We start from the raw sequence: 21,450 nt of genomic DNA on the forward strand, positions 1-21,450 counted from the left end.
TTCTGGTTATCCAATTAAAAAATTAAACTCCTTTTCACTTTGTGTCACCTAATACATCCTTCTATACTTTTAGCTATTTATTCTTCACACCAAAGCAAAGGCACCTTAAACAGACTAAAGCCTAAAAATGGCTCTGTACCACATAACTCATTTTTTAGTTTAAGATGGTGAATGGTCTCAGTAACAAATATGTTTGATTACCATGGTTTAACCATCAATTAATTCATGAAACTGCACCAAAGTTACATTATGCACTACACTTGGTGCTTTTCTTTATAAGAATCATAAGTGCATTGTACTGTATTTTCTCCCTGAAATCAAGATATTATGCCTAGGACAAGCTCATGCATACCACTCTGTTAATGCCAACAAAATTAATATTGGCCATGTAAAACCGACTTTTAGTAAATCATCCTGTTTACTCATATATTCTTGCAATTTGCCAAGAAGAGATGTGAATCTTATCAGTCTGGCCCCTGCACCTGCCCCTTTTAAGATACTTGCCCCAATGGGGTTTCCATACATTGTAGCATGACTACAAATGTCTGACTGTGGTCCTGAGTTCATGGTTAGGGGTCCAGTAGTGCCCTAGTTGGGAAGGAAGGAGTTAACAGTGGTCCTAGCTTTCTCCTGCCCTTCTCAAGGACAGCAGGGCCAAGTACTGACCTCCACTAGACATCCTGTAAATATTTCAAGGAGATTTAGTAACAGATAGATTATCTAACAAGTTCATATCTAAGAATTTTTTTAACAGGGTATTCTTTGTATATCTTGACTACCTATTATAAATAAACCTGGAATTTATGTGATACAGGTGGCTGGAGAATGGTAGTCACATGACCTCTTTATCTGTGTGAGGAATGAAAAACAAAACAAAACAAAGCAAAACTAAGAAGCCCTAAACTGTTTTTCCCGAGACAACTTGTACACGTACACCCAGTGAGCACTCATCTGTTACTCTGAGACCAAATTGCATCCCATTTGAAAAAAAAAAAAAACAAAACTCTTCAAGGCTATAACTTAGTGGTGTAGAAACTCAGGGTATCTTTTTCCTGGGTTTAAATAGGACCCGATAGGTTGGAAATGTAGGGAAAAAATTCAGATTGAAGAGCATGGAAGGTTACTGGTATAGGTCTATTATGTCAGTTGTGATTTTTATTTTTTAAGTTAGTAATTGAGAAGTATTTTAGAGTGGTAACAAAGCTCTACATTGCTAGGCAACATCACTAGACTTAACAAGAGAAAACTGGAAATAAAGCAGTAGTTGTACTTCTGATGACCTCAAGCTCTGTCCTAATGACCATTTATAAAAGTGAGAGATGATGTACTATGAAGTATGCATATGCTTCATATTAATTTTGCATACCTACATATTCAGTTTTGTCTATTAAAATCATGCTTTTTTGCTGTGTGTATTAGGTTGGCATATTTCCCAATTTATTAGTTCATCTATTTATTTCAGGCAGAGTGCTAAGGAAAGTTAAAATTAAAAGGCTAGGAATTTATAATTCTAAGCAGTCATGATTAAATTAATGAGAATGGCAATTTTCAATGCTTTCTTCAGTTTTGATTTAAGTCAAACATCACAGTAAAACAATTATTTTCACTCTTTTTAGAATTCAACTAATATTTCTATGCTTTATTTTCAGCGGTAAATAAATGCATATTTTCTCACTGTTTTTCTGAATTTTATTCTTCCTAGTACTCCATCCTTTTACCACATAAGATTGTTTTCCTTTGATCTTTGACTTGTATATTTTTTCTTTTGATTTGTATAATTTCATTGTTAGTAGTAGTTAAATTTTATTGATCACTGAGTTTCAATTTTAATAATGATGTATAGGATGCCCTTTTCAGAAACTGCCCCCAAACTAAATACTTTTGAAAATCAAGGAGGGGCGCCTGGGTGGCGCAGTCGGTTAAGCGTCCGACTTCAGCCAGGTCACGATCTCGCAGTCCGTGAGTTCGAGCCCCGCGTCAGGCTCTGGGCTGATAGCTCAGAGCCTGGAGCTTGTTTCCGATTCTGTGTCTTCCTCTCTCTCTGCCCCTCCCCCGTTCATGCTCTGTCTCTCTCTGTCCCAAAAATAAATAAATGTTGAAAAAAAAAATTAAAAAAAAAAAAAAGAAAATCAAGGATAAAGACTATTGAATAGAAGTTTGTTATTAAAGAATAAGTGTATTTCAGCTGATGAACCTGTCAGAACAGTATTGGATAGAGAATTATATACCGAAGACATATTTTTAGTGTATTTTCTGAATATATATAATTACTAGTTTGTAATTGAACAGAAAGAGGTTTGTAGTTTTGAGCATCTGGTTTTCTACAAAATTAATTTTAGCCCTGGGCAGGTTTGTGGCGATGCATAGAAGTGTAAGTGGACGAGTATTATTGATGGTGACCATGTCAGTCACTCACCGTGCTGACCCTCTGGGCAGTCGAGTGTTGCCAGCTCTCCCTCTGTGGGCTGTGGCTTGTGGGTGATGACTGGCCTCTCTCCCTAGAGAGGAAGATGAGTCATTATATCCTTTATGTGACATAGCTTGTGTGGTATTAACATTTATCATCTTTTCTGAAATCATCTAATATATGGTCATCTTTAACGTTGAGATGAAATGTATTTATATAAAGCTATTTTCCCATTTAGAAATCCAAAACAAGGGAATTTAAATCTTTTTTTTGTTTGTTTTATGGAAAGGATTAAGGTAAGTTAACATGGGCTTAGGATATGTCCTTGAATAAAGTTCACTTTATTATTTTTAAAATCCTGCTTTAATTACTTGTAGACTTCTGCTTCTGGCAGATGAAATGACTGGTATTGAATTACTTTTTTGACATAAACAACAGAACTCTGGACAAAACAGATGAGGCAATGCTTTCAGATGGTGTCTAACCACTCAGTGCAGGACTGTGACCTCGAGAGAAGAGAGACACTGTAGAGTACTTTCTGAAGGTGAAACAGGGTTTGAAGCCTACCCAGATGGCAGTGGTCTTGCTGACATGAGGAGGCAGGTAATGGGGGTCAGGACAAATTTGTGGAGTAGAATAGAGGGAGAGACAGGGAGACTAAGGAGTTGGTGTGGTTATGTCTCAAGACACTGGCTGTGGGCTGGGCCACGCATGCTCAGAGGGAGGCTCTGTGAAGCCCACCTCAGAAAGTCTGTTGCAGGACCAACAGATGAACATAGAGGTGAAGTTCTGCAGTCCTGGGAGGCATGGGATTTCCGGCGGAACAGAGTAAAGAAGCCTCCCTGACCACCCTTCAGGCAGTTGCTGCACCAAAAGCCATGGTGTAAACCATGGAGGAAGAGTCATTACACTCTAAATTAAGGGTCACGTGCTAGAGCTGGAGAATGAAACAAAGCAAATCTACTATATACAGCATAAAACCATGCACGACAGAGATTCTGCCATTAGTGTAACAAATACCAATGCTCTTTAAAGGAGGAAAGTGCAATTCAGATTCCCCATGACTTGATTCTATGACACCCAGAATAAAAAAATAAATAAATATATTTGATATTCAAAGAACCAGTGCAATAAGTAAAAAAGTGATGCAGAGTTTAGAGGAAATGTAGACAACAGAAACACACTTCCGGGTGATCAAGGTGTTGGAATGAACAGACAAGGACTTAAGAACTCTATTATAAATATGTTCAGGAATTTAAAGGAAACCATATAAATGATGCTTGAATAGAGAGGGGGACTCAGCAGAGACACTGAAAGTGAAAGAAGAACCAAACAGAAATGTTGAAACTTAAAAGTAATATCTTGGAAATGAAAAATTCCTGTAATGGCTTTACCAGCAGATTGCTCATTATAGAAAAGAACCAGTGAACTTAAAGAGAAGCCAGTAAAAACTGTAAAACCTTAAGGAAAGGGATAAAGTGTTATAAGAAAATGAACAGAACCTTTGTGACATGTGGAGCAATATAAAATTGATAGAAGAGAAAAGAATGGAAAAAGGAGTATTTGAAGAAGTAATGATAGAAGATTTCCCAATGTCATGAAGAAAAGTCAACTTAACAGATTCAAGAAATCTATAAACCCCAAGAAAAACAAATATAAAGAGAGCCACATGTTATAAACTATTGATTACCTTAGATAAAGTTTTCAAAGTTGTCAGAAAAAACAAAAAGATACGTTACATATAGGGAATATATATATACTATATGAATTATGGCTAGTATTTCATCAGTAACAGCGGAGGCCAGAAAGACAATGGATGTCATCTTTAAATTTTTGGAAGAGAAAAAAGTCATGTGGTAAGTTAGTATGCTGCACTAAGTTAAAAATGTCCTTCAAAAGTCATGATAACATAAAGACAATTTTCAGATAAACCAGATCTAAAGCATCTGTTGCCAGCAGAACTGCACTACAAGAAATGCCAAAGGAAACCCTTCAAGCTTGAGAGAAATGATAACAGAGAGAAAATCGGATCCATAAATAGCATAGAATAGTATCAGAAATGATAAATATTTGGATAAATATTTTAATTTATTTCTTTAAAAGACAACAAATATAAAAATTATGGCATTGCATTATGTGTATTATATCACATAAGGTGTAAAACATATGGACAAGAAAATGTATGAATAAATGAATCATATTGCTATAAGATTCTTATATTTTACATGAAGTAGTACAATATTAATTTTTTAAGTAGACTGCAATAAGTAAAGGATGTGTTTATAATCCCTACAAAAACTATGCAAGATAGCTCGAAGAGGTGTAGCTTTGAACCAGCAGAGAAAATAAAATAAAGTGACTCTAAAGAAAGTAAAAGAGAAGAAATAATTGTATACAAATAATGACTGACAAATTAGCAGATATATCATGATGCTATAGAAAATCCAGTAATTACAAACATTCCAATTAAAAGCTATATATTGTTAGACTGGATTTAAAAAAATCAAAATCCTGATGTATACAATTAAAAATCAAAGAAAGGAGAGGGGCCTGGCTGGCTTAGTCAAGAGAGCATGTGACTCTTGATCTTGGGGTCATGAATTTGAGCCCCATATTTTGGGTATAGAGGTTAGTTAAAAAAAATAAAGAGAGATACATGGATCGATAAAGAAGATGTACACACACACACACACACACACACACACACACACACGTGGAATATATGCAGCCATAAAAAACAAGATGAGATCTTGCCTTTTGCGACAACATGGTTGGACCTAGAGAGTATTCTGCTAAGTGAAATAAGTCAGACCGAGAAAGACAAGACAAATGCTGTGTGATTTCACTCATACGGAATTTAAAAACAAAACAAATGAATAAACAAACAATTAAAAAGAATCAGAGCTGTAGATACAGAGAACAAACTGGTGGTTGCCAGAGGGTTGGGGGAGGGGGTTGTGCAAAATGGGTGAAGGGGAATGAGAGGTACAAGTGTCCAGTTATGGAATGAATAACTCATAGGAATAAAAAGCACAGCCTAAGGAATACAGTCAGTGATAGTGTAATAGTGTTCTACGGTGACAGATGGTAGCTACATTTGTGGTGAGCCTGGCATAACCGCATAACATGTAGAGATGTTGAATCATTATGTTGGACACCTGAAACTAATGTAACGCTGTGTGCCAACCACACTCAAAGAAAAAAAATTTAAATGTATGTATAAATTCACCATACTGCTATATGGTGTACTTGAAAGCTACTAAGAGAGTAAATCCTAAAAGTTCTCATCATAAGAAAAAGAAACATCGTGTATGTGTGGGCATCTATATGAGATGATGGATGTTAACTAAACTTATTGTGATAATCATTTTATAACATATCAGGTCAAGGTATTATGCTTTGCACCTTAAACCTATACAATGCTGTATACCAATTATATTGCAATACAGTGAAAACAATTTTAAAAATATCAAAGATAGAGACATGTACTGTGCCAACAACAAACATCAAACATGCTATGAATATTAGACAAAATAGAAATCAGAGAAAGAGTATCGCCATTTACAAAGGGAAATGTTTTTAAAATGATAAAAGAGTCCATTCAAAAAAATCTGAATGTGCATTCCGTTATTAACAGTTTGAAGATATATTAAGCAAACCAATAGCCCTAGAAGGAAAAATGGGTAAATTCACAATCAGCAATTAAAAAAAATTTTTAATGTTTATTTATTTTTGGCAGAAAGAGATAGAGCATGAGTGGGGGGTGGGTAGAGAGAGAGGGAGACACAGAATCCAAAGCAAGCTCCAGGCTCTAAGCTGTCAGCACAGCTGACGTGACCTGAGCTGAAGTTGGACACTTAACCGACTAAGCCATCCAGGCATCCCTCACAATCAGCAATTTTAACAACTCTTCGTAATCAGTAGGAAAATCAGACAAAAAGATGATTAGTAAGGGTGTAAAATAGTTAACACTTTAAGCCAAATCAACATGACTGTTACTTATAAAACAATATACTAAAAACCTGAAAAATACAGATTCAACACAATCTCAATTAAAAAAAATCTTAATTTTTTAAAACAAATTGATAAGCCAAAATGTAAATAGAATGTAAAGGACCCATATATAGAAAGCAGTGATGGTCAAGAAGAACAAAGTTGGAAGACTCAACCTACCTGACTTTAAAATTTGCTATAAACCTATAGTAATCAGGGCAGTGTGGCTTGGCATAAAAATAGACACACAGATTAAAGTAATAAAAAGTACACGATAGATTCACATGTTGCTGGTCCATTAATTTTTGACCAAGGCATGAAGGCAATTCAAGGGACTAAAGAAAATCTTTTCCACAGATGGTATTGGAACACTGGATCTACATAGGGGAAAATAAGACTTTTGACCCCTATTTCACTCCATTCACAAAAATTAATTTGAAGTTGATCATAGACATAAACATAAAAGCTGAACTTGTAACTTTCTAGAAGAAAACATGGAAGAATAGCATTGTGACCTTGAAAGAGGTAAAGACAATATACAGAGGCATTAACCTGAAAGAAAAAAAATGATAAATGGTAGTTCATCATATGAAAAAAATTCTGTTTATCAAAAGACAAATTTTGCAACTGAAAAGGCAAGACACACACTGCAGAAAATATTTGCCTTATATCTTCCTGACAAGGGACTTGTACTTAGAATATTTTAAGAACTAATATAAGCCGATAATTGAAAGACAAATAGTGCAATTTAAAAGTGGTACCTGGTTGGCTTAGTTGGTTGAGTGTCTGACTTGATTTCAGATTGGGTCATGATCCCAGGATTGTGGGATCGAGCCCCATGACAGTCTCTGCACTGAGTGTGGAGCCTACTTAAGATTCTCTCTCTCTCTCTCTCTGTCTCTCTCTGTCTCTCTCTTTCTCTCTCTCTCTCTCTCTCTCTTTCTCTCTCTCTCTCTCTCTCTCTCTCTCTCTCTCTCTCTCTCTCTTTCTCTCTCTGCCCCTCTCACCCCCCCTTCTGTGCTTTGTTTCTCTCTAAAAGATAAAAATAAAATGGGCAAAGGACTTGAAGAGATACTCACACAAGAACATATGCAAGTAACAATAAACATGAAAAATATTCTCAGTTATTGTTCATCAGGAAAATGGAAGCTAAGATCACAATGAAATCCTATTTTCTGCTCTTCAGAATAGCTAATGCTAGAAGACAGACATCGCAAATGGTGGTGAGATGTGGAGCAGCTGGTGCACTCACACGTTGTTGGCAGAATGTAAGACAGTACAAACGCTTAGAAAAAACTGGCAGTTTCTAGGAAATGTAAACATATATGTACTCCGCTCCAGAATTCCACTTCTTGGTATTTACACAATAAAAATGAAAATATATGTCAAACAAAAACTTGTTCACAGTTTTTCTAGTGACTTTTTTCATAATATTCCCAAACTGGACACAACCCAAATGTCCTTCGAGGGAAGAAGGAGAGAAGAATAGAGAGAGCATAAACTATGGATACATTGAATAATGTGAGTGAACTTCAGAAATATTATATGGAGGGAAAGAAGCCAGATGTAAACTTCTAGAAGGAAACATGGAAGTTCTTACTTTTATAATATGTTTATTTGAAGTTCAAGGACTCTTATTGTGATAGAAATCAAAATGGCAGTTCCTTATGGCTGGGGGAGGTGGAAACGAAGTTGAGTAGAATGTGGCAAGTGAGAACTTTCTGGAATGGTGGAAGTTTCTGGATCTCCCCTGGGTTGTTGGCTAATGCAGTGTATACATTTATTAAAAGTCATTGAATTGCATACGTAAGATCTTTGCATTTCACTGTGTGTAAGTGTTTCTTTAATTAAAAAGATGTTTAGGTATTCAGTTGTAGATTCCTTTTCAATACACTAAAGGTCTGAATGGTTCTGGTGTTTCCCATTTAAGAAAAAAATGTTTCTATGTGTTGCAGAGTTACCTGCTAATTAGCTTTCCTAGTGCATTTTGATGGCTACCAACATTATATTATACTGTCAGAAGTCTTAAGTCAGCTCTGCATTTTGTCCTTTCATTAAAAGCTGTGTTAGTGCAGAGACCATTTCTTCCATCTTGTTAACCATTATGTCCATTCTCTGTAATGGCCAATTGATTGTTAATAAATTTCTCATGGACTCCCGAAAAACAGGTAATTAGACTATTTTCCTTTCAAGGTCTGACTTTCCTTATCTTTTGATCTGAGCATCCTGTTCTGAGGATTTCTGGCTATGGGGAACACACACACACACGTAATCCCCTGCTAGAGGTTCAAATACTTTGTTTACCAGGCAGATAATTTGACAGAATAGTCACGGGGCACAGACCTGTGAGCGGAAGATGCCTGGGCTGCCTTCGTGGCTCTGCAGGTTGCAAGAATGGGAGGAGGGCCCATGATGGAGACAAAGCAGAGCTGTGGAAACTACACCAGCCAGAAGCTGCACTCATTCTACACCTCCCTAAAAGCAATCATCTGGAATGCTCTTCTTTACTGAGTTTCCAAACCAACTGACAGTATTTATGCTTAAAACTTGCACGTGTGGTTATAAATTGGAAAGTACTTAATTTCAAGCCATGACTTATAATGGTTTACATTCTTGGCGATCCATGCACGAACACGTTATTTTAAACCTTTTGTATTTGGCATACTTTAAAAATAAATATAACAGCCCCATGAAGCTCTTTGACTCCTTTAGGGATACATTTCCGTATTTTTCATAACGGATTGATTTAAAGGGAAATCACACAATAGGCAGCACCCTAGTGGCAGTGATTATGACAGTGGTGTGTTAAAATTAAAAGGTGAAAGGCCTCCCTGCCTGCCCTTCAATGAACTATGAACTCCTTCAACTTCTCCTTTCTCAGACCTTGAGACCACACAGCCCAGAACCCCACCTGCCTCCTGTACATCTGAATGTGCTCCTCATCAGAAAGGCAGCCCTGAAAGGGTATGGGAAGGGGGGGGGTCTCTCTGCTGGGGGGCAGGTGGGCCCATGTGGCAATGGTACTGGCTGGCTCAGAGAAATGTGGAACTCCGGGATGCTATTTTTTGGTCATTGTAACCCCTGTGACTAGGACTTAGGGGAACACAGTGGTGGCGGTGGTGGCCATTTCTCTTCTTCTGCTTCCTGTAGTGCTTGCTGTCCTTGCTGTTCAGCTTGACATGGTAGACCCTGTGGAACTTAGTTTCAGAGAGCATGGCTTGTTCATGATCCAGTCGTAATGAAGCACAGTGGATGGAATTTCAGTAGGAAGAAGGGGTAAAACACGGCATGAATGAGATGCAAAAGTAAACTCTGAAACTGGAAAATCTCACATATAGTTACCTACATGTGAGCCAATCAGAATCCCTAGATAGGTAGGGTATTGATGGCCTCAGTGACATCCCAGTTTGGTGGTATAGACATACATCTGTGAGCAAGCTGGTGGGGAAAACTGACCTTTAGTTTCCAGATTCTGTGTGGTGAAAACTGGCAAAGCAGTATTTTACAGCATTGGTCCACGAATGCACTATAATGACTCTATAATTTCAAGTATATGACTATTTCTGGAAGAACAAAAGTGCTCTTCTAGGACCCTTCAATACTCATTATAAAACCTCTCCTTTTATCTTTTCCCTGATATGTCCCAGGCTTCACCAATGTGAAAGTCCCCAAAATACAGGTAATTGCTGGAGAAGAAAAAGGCACTGTAAAATTGAGAATGTATGCCTTCTAAGCCATTGATCTGAAGTTGCCAGCTATAAAATCTTGGCAAAATATTGCTTCTGCTAAGTTGTATATTTTATAATGGAGAAAAATCAAGAGAATACACAAATGTCTATTCGGCTCACCTAAAAAGACACCGTGGCTTTCCTCAGCTGCCGCTAAGGTGCTGGTCCTTCCGAGGAAGCTAAGGCTGCCTTGGGGTGAGGCCCTCACTTCATCCGATCACTAGCACGGCTCCCGCACCCTGCAGCTCCAGCTCCGCACTTGACCACACCATGGCCTCCGTCTCCTCTCGGAGCTTACCTGCATCTACTTGGCCCTCATCCTGCACTACCCTGAGGTCCCAGAGGATAAGATCAACGCCTTCATTAAAGCAGCTGGTGTAAATGTTCGACATTTCTGGCCAGGTTTGTTTGCGAAGGCCCTGGCCAACGTCCACATCCACATCGGGAGCCTCTCCTGCAATGTAGGGACTGGTGGACCCGCCGGGGTGGCAGCCTGTGCTGCACCAGGGAGTGGTCCTGCCCCCTTCACCACTGCTGTCCCCGCTGAGAAGAAAGTGCAGCAAAGAAAGAGGAATCTGAGCAGTCTGGTGATGACATGGGCTTTGGGCTTTTTGACTAAACCTCTTCCGTAACCTGTTCAATAAAAAGCTGGACTCTTAAAAATAAATTAAATAAATAAATAAACATCGAAAAGCTGAAATCTCAGCAAACAAATAAATAAAGATACTATTAGCTTCTTTTTGGAAATTTTGGCTTTTGTATATGTCATTATTAGGAGCTCTGATTTCTTTTAAGGTATTCCTGGAGTAAGAATTACAGTTCAAGGGGCTGAACCTAAAACCAGTCGAGACTGGAGCTAATTATGTGGAGCCCAGTCTTCAGAGGTTACCCAAGCCCTGTCCTGGGCTCTGTCCTGTGCTCCAGTCTGTCCTCTCCTGTCCCCGGCTAGGCTCTGCCTTAGGATGAATTGCCCTCCGTGCGTGTCTCAGAGCTCTCAGTACCAGCGCAACTGTTATTAATCCCACTGCCCATTCTTGATGTCATTTCCTGAATTTTGGATGAACCTTGACACCCAAGGACCTTGAGATTCCATCCCTGTCCAGCCCCTTCTCTGGAGTCAATAGACCAGGCTAACACACATCCCTGCAGAAATATCTGGACCAGGAAGGCTGAAAGCAATCACAGTTTTTCTTTATATAGAGCTTTACATGATTTATCAACTCAATTTTCTATACTTGTATATTGAGGGGAAAAAAAGAAAAAGAAAGGCCAAATTAGATACTTTTCTCCTAGAAAATTGAATGTGTATTATGCATGTGGACATATTTATTTATGATGTACGTTCTTCCATTTACTGGACTTGTGGTAGCTTTCATATCTTTTTAAAGTGCCAGATAAGATATTTATATCTGCATCCCAAATGTCTAGCCTAGTGCTTGGTATATGGTAGATACTCAGTAAATGTTTGTTAAATCAAATTGAATTTTAAAATAGTGCAGAGATGGTTTATAGGAAGGAAGTGATCATACCAGATGTCTGAATGCAATAGAATCTTATCATTGGGCCATTAATTTGACTCTGAGCTTCCTAAATTCAGCACAGTATTCCCTTTGTAATAAATGGTCCAGGATTTAGTTTCTGACAGAAGAGCATATAAACCTTACTTTGAAAGTAAAAGAATATAAAATTTATCTTAGCAGGCCAAATATAAAGAAGGGGTAAAACATAGTGTCCAGTATCTTTGACTGTGTTTTTCTTTTCTACTTACATAAAAGAAGATGCAGAAATATTTTTAAAGTGAATAATTCTTATTTCCACACTCTCAATGGTAGAAGGCACAATACTACACCTCATTTCAATGATGGAATTCTCTGTAGACTGGAGATAATGCTGTCTAGGAATCCTCTATTTGTATTCCAATTTAATATAATAGGACTTGTATAATTTAAATGAATGGTTTCCTATTAAACTATCACTTTCAAATATTAGTATTCCTGGCAAGTTCCCAGTGCCAGTCAGTTCGCAATTCTCCAGCAAGTACCTGTAGCTCAGCTAGTCTTGGTTTCTGATTGACAGAAACGATCTCAACATGAGGAAGCACCACTGACAATCAGTGATGGGTGGATTAGGAGCCTGACTTGTGTCCTTACTTGGAGAGAAGCCAGTTCATTTCAGCACAAGATTGAGACCCAAGGTGGGTGCCTGGGTGGCTCAGTCTGTTGAAGAAGCCACTCTAGATTTTGACTCAGGTTATGATCCCAGGGTCGTTGTGGGATCAAGCCCTGTGTCAGGCTGAGCATGAACATGCTTGAGATTCTCTCTCTCTCTCTCCCCCTGTGTCCCTCTCACCTGCTTGTGTATGCACACTCTTTCTCTCTCTCTCTCTCTAAAAAAAAAAAGATGGAGACACAAGGGAGCTTTCATGGGGAAGCTAATGGAAAACAAGTCAGTGGCCCTTCTCTGCACTTAGAATATAAATTAGAATGTAAATACTTGGACATATGTTTTCTACTGTTTGTTTTTTAGAAAATTTATTATGGAATATTTCTAAATTCCTTACAGATTTCTTTTCAGAAAACATCAACTAGGAAAGAATGAAAGGGAAGTTTCATTGTATTTCAAGTCAGACAAAAAAATTCCTGGCTTACTCCTTCACGACCTACTAAAATTTTGTTGGTGGATCTCCATAGCGTAAAGAGGAAGTACAAATTCTTTGCATGCTCCTTTCACTCCAATTCTATTCTTGCTGTCTCTGTCTCCCTTTACCCATCCTCCCCGTTCTATCTCGCTGCTCACATTCCCTGTGAAGCACACGCATCTCATCCCAGCAGTCTGTGCTCCATGGTGGCCTGCTCAGCCTTTGGCATACCTGTGCTTTCTAGTCTCCACGTGTTTTCTCACCTAATGACTTCTTTCTCTCCTTCCCATTCTCACCTGTCAATGGCCTGCCAAAGACTTCCAGTTCAACACCCCTATGTTTATAGTAGCATTATTTACAGTAGCCAAATTACAGAAGTAGCCTAAGTGTTCATCGATAGAGGAATGTATAAAGAAGATGTGATATATATATAAATATGTGTGTGTGTGTGTGTGTGTGTGTGTGTGTGTGTGTGTGTGTAGGAATGTTATTCAGCCATAAAAAATTATGCAGTCTTGCCATTTACAATGACATGGAGAGAACTAGAGAAAAACACCATATGATTTCTCTCTTATGTGGAATTTAAGAAACAAGTGAACAAAGGCAAAAAAAGAGAGAGAGAAAGTGAGAGGCAGAGAGAGAGAGAGAGAGAGAGAGAGAGAGAGAGAGACAAGCCAGAAACAGGCTCTTAACTATAGAGAACAAACCGATGGTTTACCAGAGGGGAGGTAGGTAGGTAGGGGATGGATGAAATAGTTGATGGGGATTAAGGAGTGCACTTGTCATGATGAGCACTGGGTGATGTATGGAATTGTTGAATCAGTATACTGTGCACCTGAAACTAATACAACCCTGTATGTTAAATATACTGGAATTAAAATAAAATTTTAAAAAAGATACTTAAAAATAGACTTCCAGTCATAATTTATATAGTTCCTCCTTGAATCCTCTTAGTAGAGTAAATCTTTGCATTTGATTTATCCTTCTATAGTGTCTTTACCACCACATTATTTCTTGAGGTGTATATTCCTGTTCTACACACAAGATTGTAAATTCCCAGAGAACACAGTATTTTAATCAGCTTTTATTCTACATAGCCCAATTCCTTGCTCATAATAGATTCTCTGAAAATATTTATTGAGGTGAGTTTATTTGAAGAGCTTTGACAAAAACTACCTTTCCTCATTCAGCATTTCTAATTTTGAATTGCACAAAATATATCATAATGAAAAATTATGAACACTAAGCACCCTGCTCAGGAGTTCATTAACAGATATGTCTTTCTATTCTGAAATTTTCCTGTAGAAATTGAGTCAAAGAAATCTATGAATTGCGTAGTTAGGATTCTTGAGAGGACTCCAAGATTTTACCCTTCCCAAAATACACAAACACATACCTTTTTCCCTTTTGGGTCATATTCCAATATTCGTATCAGCTTGTTGTGAGTGAACTTTTACATGGATCCTTGGATTACTTTTCTTTCCTGGAAATCCACGTGGCCTCTCTTCCTCCTCAGACTTTAGGAGGTCTAGCAGGACCAGGGTTGGTTTGAAGGAAAAGGATGCAAAGGCTTCAATAGAATGATTTCATTCCTTGAATATGTTTTTTGTATGTTTCAACTCAATATCACACTGGTAGGCCTTACACACCAAATCAGGACATGTGTATAGAGGAATATATTCTTGTCTAGGACATGGGGAGTATAGTTGATTCTTGGCTCATATAAGTAAATTGAATGATTAAAATAATTAATAACAATCAGTTAATAATTTTAATAACTAAATGATTGTATTTATTATAATTTATTTTACATAACAAATAATAAAATTGATTTGGTAGTAAAAAATTAGTAAATTGAGTAAATTAAAAAAAGTAACACTGACTCTTATTTTTATAAGGTTTAATACCCAACAAAAATGCATTAGTGAAGCCGATAGGTGGGTTAGTCAGTCTTCCTAATAACTGTAAATTCACTCCGACTCCAAGACAGTAATATGTGTTTTGGACATAGGCTGACTTGAGTTTGAGTCCTGGTTCACTGACTAGCCATGTGACCTTGGGCAACGTAACAGCTTCTGAGCTTCAGTATTCTGATCTATAAAATAAGAATATTGACACATATCTTTGGAGATTATTCATATGCTTCTATTTCACAGCTTTTAGAAAGCCATTCTTAAATGCTTTCATATAAAATTTAAAATCACTTTATCCAGTAAAAAAAATCCTACCTGCTGGTTTCTTATAAAAACTGGATTCAATTTATGTATAAGAAAACTCGGTGTGTGTGTGTGTGTGTGTGTGTGTGTGTGTGTGTGTGTGTACATGATATTAAATCTGTCCATCCAAGAAAAAAATGATATCTTTCCATTGGTTCCCATCAAGAAGACTTTCGTTTTTTTAATAGAACTCCTGTCTTTCTTGCTAAATGTGTTCCTTAACATTTTCTTGTGTTTTTCCATTTTTTTCCAGTTGACAATAAAATATATTCTGATTTATACTTTCAAGTGCATATTCTGAATAGAGAAAAGCTATTGATTTTGGTACATTTATCTTGTATCCCAGCATCTTACCAACGTTTCATATTAATTCTACCAGTTACTTTATACTGGAATATCTTATATTTTCTGATCCTATCAGAAAAAGTAGCAATTTTATATTTTCTTTTTTCTAAACATTTGTATAGGTTATTTAATTTTCATGATTTATTACATTCACTACTAGAACCTCTAAGACAATGTGAAATAAAAAGGGAATAGTGGCCATTGCTTTCAGATCTCTGATTTCAAATGAGATAAAGATAATATTGAGTTAAAACTGAGGATAATATATTCTCTTGTTTTTGCTAATTTTCTTCTCTTCCTATTTTACACAGTAGTTTCATTAGGATTAAATGCTAATTTTTTTTCAAATGCATCCTTAACATTTGAAAGATGTGACCCATGAATTTCCTTCCTTGAATTTGTAGATATTGTGGATTTTGGTGGCAGACGTTTGGTTGCTTACTCAAGAGCCATTCCTCCTTCTCCCTTTTTATCTTGTTAATAGAACTCCAACTTATACCTTAACCTAAACTATACCTTAACTTATACCTTGAGGAAAAGGGTGGCCTCTCCCATTCCTAGAGATGGTTAGTGTTACCCCTGAGGTAATTGGCATAATTGACATCCCATTTCCTTTTGCCAGAGCTTACTCTAAATCCAGGCCAATGGCATAGTCTAATCAATGAGACTGAAGAAGAATCCTTTTATGATTAAAAAAAAAAAAAAAGAAAAACAGATCTTCTGGAGAAAAAAGCTTTTATACTCCTGCCTTCATTCCTGCTTGGCCTGTTGTGTGAAGAGATGATTCTGGGAGCTGCAGCAGCCCTATTACCACTGTGAGGAAGTGGAGAATAAAGACAATGAAGAGTCTGTGTTCTAAGGATGGCAGAAGAGAAGGTTAGAAAACAGCTTGGCAGAGATTCTGGGCAACTGAACCAATGTAGCTGCTGATTGTGTGACTTCTTGTTCTGTATGAAAATGCTCTATTTGTCCAAAATCCCAAATCCTGTATGACCTGGTCCCTGGCTTCCTCTCGTCCTACAGCTTTTCCTTGTCACATTGTGCTCCAGCCTCACTGGGCTTCTTGCTGTTATAAAACACAGCAAGAATAGTCTCAATTCAGAACATTTGCTCTCACTTTTCCTTCTGCCTTGCTAAGCTGCCCAAGGTATTTGTGGTGCTCCCTGACTCTATTCAGGTCTCTGCTTGCTTGTTGCTTCAACAGAGTATTTACAAGACGTTTCCCATCATGTTCTGGTTCCTTAGCCAGTTTTATTTTTCTTCAGGAATCTTTTCCATATGAAAACACATTATTTATGTATTTCTTTACTGTCTTTCCCCAATATAATCAAAGTTTCATGAAGGCAAACACTGTATGGCTTGATTTATTGTTGTATCTGAAGTACTTGGAAAAATAACTTGTATACAGTAAGGCAATCAATACATAGTTGTTGAATAAATGAAAATATGTTTATTATGAAGTTATCCTTTTCCTCTACCTGCCCTCTTCGTGAGATCACTTGAATTGCTTTTACTTTTCTAGTTTTCTCTATCTCAAGGTACACCAGTGTTCCTCCCCTTAACAGTTCTAGGGTTTACTGAGCTAGTTTGGTAATCTTCATTGTACCCTATATTAGACTTTCTCTTGCAGTGTATCTCTTCATCTTTTCAATTTCAAGGTTCTTTATTAAGCTTCTTTTTCCTTTCCTTTCTTTTCTTTTTTTTTAAACAAATTCTCAGCCAGCTTATCTTTACCCTTTTTTTGTAAAGGGCAAAGTCCATTGCTCACCACTGTTTCCTCTTCTGTTTATACTCAATATCAATGTCCTTCAGCTCAAGACCACAAGGAATACACCTGTAGTTGAGCAAGTTGAATTTATTTGTGATGATGAGGCAGCTAATACCGTTAGAAACCATGGGGAGCTTTAGAGGATGTTAGAAAGAATCTACAGAATTTGCGTTTAGGTTTAGGGATTTGGAGGATGGTTTAAGGAAGTAGACTGGATACTGCAAGGAGCAGGTATAGTTCTATGATTGGGCATCTTAATAACTCTTATCCTCAAGGAGGGTGGATGTGAGTGAGGCTGTAGCTGTAATTGGTAAAGTAGCCCCCATCATTGGTATTAGCTAGGAAAGGAATATGTCTGCTAATTTCTGGTTTGGACAGTGCTCATATTTTGTTCTGAGTTCGTATATGATTACAGAGTGGCCTTGTTTTTGACATGACCTTCAGGGAGAGGGGCCTTGTCTGATGCTCAGGTGGTGTGAGATTGTTGATGTTCAAATGGAGAATGCCAAGATGTGGCTCTGAGCTACCAGATACCAGGGGCTGCTTTCCTCTTTCTGTTACCGCATCTTTATATCTCTGTACTCTCTCATTTGTTATTCACTTAAATTGATTTAAGTATTTTTCTCCTGTAAAGAACATAGATGGTGTAGTACCTGAATTTTGCTGTTCTCCAATTGTCTTCCTTTTACTTTGACAAATAAATGGTATAAGATTTTGAATTTCATTCTTTCCTTTTAGTAGATAGAAAATAGTATTCCACTGACTTCTAGGGTCTATAGTTGAAAATAGTCACATGACACTTTTATATTATCTCCTTTGTAGACAGTTTATTCTTTCTGCTTGGAACATTGTAAGATATACCGTATTTTTGAAGTTTAAGAAATTTTCACCAGAATTTGTCTGATCTCTTTTCTCTTGTTTTCTTTTCATAGTTAAACTAAAAAATGGTATTCCATTATTTGTTTAATTACTGTGATTCTTACAACTGTTTCTTTTTCTCCTTCCAGAACTCTTATTTTTTTATGTTAAATCTTCTGTATCTGTTCTCTAAGTCTCTTATCTTTTTGTGCATGTGTGTGTGATATATGTGTATGTATATAAATAGTGTGTGTGTGTGTGTGTGTGTGTGTGTGTGTATTAGTAATTTTTTAAACCTTTGTGATTGTTTTCAGTTGATCTTTGGGTCCTAATATGGGTCTCAAACAACCATATTCTCCTTACATTCATGTACTAGATGTCTAATTAGAAAATCATCTTTATTAGCTGCAGAACATCTTTGTGGCATTGTTGAATCCTTTTAGTGCTTTTTTTTTTTTTTTTTTTTTATTAAAGTTTTCTGTCTTTTCTAGGAACTCTGTTTCACTGGGTATCTATTCCTGTTTTGGCCACTGAACTCCCTTAAATATGTGTGTGAGTGTGTGTGTGTGTGTGTGTGTGTGTGTGTGTGTGTGTCTGTGTGTATGTCTGTGTGTGTGTCTGTGTGTGGTTGTGCTCTTTTTTGCCTGCTCATTGTCCAGATATCCCAAGTACTGGTTTTACATAAATAAAGAAAAGGAAAATGTTGAAGCAGGTTGGCCATTCCTCCTTCCTAGAAGGAGCTTTCTTGTTCCCCACATCCTCAGTCTCCTTGAAATCTCACTGCTTCAGCGGTTGGGGGCACTCAGCTCACTGGTTCAGCTACTTCTTACTTTTAGGAAGGCCAGGGTGATGTGACCCTCATGTGGGGAGCTGATTTCACTCTTCCCCTAGAGCTCTACAGGTCTCTGTGGGCCACATTTATGCTTCTTACTGTTGGTCTCTGCTTGAGAGTGGGGATGTGGTACTGTACCAGCCATGTCCATAGACCTTAGAACAGCCCAAGGCCTTCCTCACTGCCTACAGACCCAGAAACTATAGGCTCTGGACAAGCTGCCATATTGGAGTAGAGGGTAAGGGAGCTGCACTTTAATTTCCATGTTCCCATAATTCTCTCTGTAATATCCTTCAGAGCACAATCCTATCTTTCTAGCTACTCTATTTGGTTGTCAACTCTACAAGACATAAAGTAAAACTTCTCACAGTTTTTTTATGCTTTTTGTTAAGATTTTTTTCAGTTAATTTTATTTATTTACTTATGTATTCAACAATGTTTATTGAATACTTTGGCCACCAGACCTCTGTGTATTGAGGCTACAGCAGTGAACAAGACAGGCAAATCTGTGCTCCCATGGAGTTATACTCCTAGTAACTTCACACCCAGTGCAAATGTTCTGCTTTAGCCAAGGCCAACTTGCACATTAGGGGACTAGTACATACTTTTGGTTGATCTGTGAGACTACATCAGATCATTTTAGAAAGCACCCCAGTTTTGTCTAGAGCAAAATTGCCTTGTCTTAATGTTTGCTGTGATTTTCAAAGTTCCATTTGGGTTAAAAATATTTCTACGTGTAGAGAAAAGAACACTGTTTATGAAAATACAAAGATATAGGAGGACTCCTTAATGGAGAAATTGAAGAAATGGATGCTGCGAAACTTGCTGTTATTTCCTGCTGGGATACGATTAAAGGTGGAAAAAAGGAGAAATAGGAAGAGTCTGAATAACTTGTAAGAAGCAGTCGTGTGAACACAACTGCCGGAAAAGCATTTAACTAAATTAAATGTATCAGTGGGAACTATCTACAGCCTGTTTCATCATGAACCATCACTAATTTGTAAGGGAATTGAATATGATGGGAACTTTGAAAGTGCTATCCCGGATAAGCATTTAAAGGAAATTCCATGTGGCTGTATTCAGAAATCTTGGAGTTCATTATCTCATATTCAGGGTTGGCTGTAGCATATTTACTGGAGTAAGAAATTAGAGATATTCTACAATTATTGCAATTAATATCTTCAAAAAAATCAAGAAAGGATAAGAATTTTTTCAAGTGATTGAAAACTTGGATTTTCACAGTTAGTGTTAGAGAAAGTTAGACTTGTAAATTTGCAAATCTGCAGCCAGAGGAGAGAAAATAAACACGTTCCTTTGGTGTCCAGTTGCTATAGAAAGGCCATCTGCCCACAGATGTTCATCAGGTGGGGGAACTAGAATGTATCTAAGTATTTGTAAGTTGCCACAATAGCATCATATATTTAAGAATAAAATGCCTTTCCTCTACCTTTTTAAAGCTACAAATTGAGGGGCGCCTGGGTGGCGCAGCCGGTTAAGCGTCCGACTTCAGCCAGGTCACCATCTCGCGGTCCGTGAGTTCGAGCCCCGCGTCAGGCTCTGGGCTGATGGCTCAGAGCCTGGAGCCTGTTTCCGATTCTGTGTCTCCCTCTCTCTCTGCCCCTCCCCCGTTCATGCTCTGTCTCTCTCTGTCCCAAAAATAAATAAACGTTGAAAAAAAAAAATAAAGCTACAAATTGAATTTGTACTTCAATCACATCAAGATTCCTTTTTGACAAGTCAAGTAACTATAATGGATTTTCTCCCATTCAGTCACAAGACTTCTCCCCGCCAGGTTACATTACAATACAATGGTTAATCTCCCCACCCACTAATCTGTTTCTTACCTCAAACAGTAAGAAAATTACTGTTTGTAATTTGATGTAAGAAAATTAAATACTATTTATCAGTGTAAAATAGTGGAACAAAATCATTACTAAATCCTTTGGAGTTTATTAAAATAGCTTTGTAAAGATATTTTTGAATTTAAAAAGCTAATAATCATCAACTCACATTTTCAACCTGTCCATCTCTTGCTTTCATGAGAATAACCCCAGCCAGAGTGTATTATGAGTTTAAATATGAATGTTAGGAAAAAATATATTTTTCAGCAGTATGAATGTCACTTACAGATGGTGAAAAATGTTTAACTTCTTACCTCTTTTATTGACAATTTGAAACTGTTTAGAATATTAACATGGCTAATGATATTTTTTTCATTTTTTGGTTCCCTAAATATTTAGAAATATTAATCTCTATGGATTTTCTTCAGTATTTCTAAAACCATATATGTCCTAAGAGAACTTTCTGCTACAAGATGTCTAATGTTGGCTGTCAACCTCAGTACAATTACAGATACATTTTTTCCTGAATCAAATACTGAGGAGGAAGGGGTATTATTTTATTAGAGCCAGTGAGTTTTTTTCTTTTTGCGTATAAAAGTGTTTTTTGTTTTTGTTTTTTGAGGGGGGTGGGAGTAAACCAAAATTGGAAGATAAGAAGTAGTTTTAAGTTTTTAAGATTTGTTTATATTGTTATTACCACTTTAGTCAAAGTTTCATGAATGGCTACTTTTGATTTTATGTGAGAATAAACTGATATTGATGAGAAAGATTTATTAGGAAAATTGAAGATTCTTTTAAGGGTCATATTGTCCTCAGAATATATT

At 37.2% G+C, this 21,450-nt stretch overlaps 2 protein-coding genes across 3 annotated transcripts in view; both read left to right on the forward strand.

Moving 5' to 3' along the window:
* Positions 1-21,450, forward strand: part of NKAIN3 (sodium/potassium transporting ATPase interacting 3) — a 608,729-nt gene that overhangs the window by 27,455 nt on the left and 559,824 nt on the right. The window lies entirely within an intron of this gene.
* Positions 4,178-10,791, forward strand: LOC122496118 (60S acidic ribosomal protein P1-like). The gene is given in 5 exon segments (XM_043602259.1): positions 4,178-4,263; positions 8,462-8,568; positions 9,282-9,364; positions 10,398-10,680; positions 10,683-10,791. Coding segments are annotated over 5 exon segments (624 nt in total). The 3' UTR covers positions 10,748-10,791.

Source organism: Prionailurus bengalensis, chromosome F2 (assembly GCF_016509475.1).
Source record: "Prionailurus bengalensis isolate Pbe53 chromosome F2, Fcat_Pben_1.1_paternal_pri, whole genome shotgun sequence".
Classification (NCBI taxonomy): domain Eukaryota; kingdom Metazoa; phylum Chordata; class Mammalia; order Carnivora; family Felidae; genus Prionailurus; species Prionailurus bengalensis.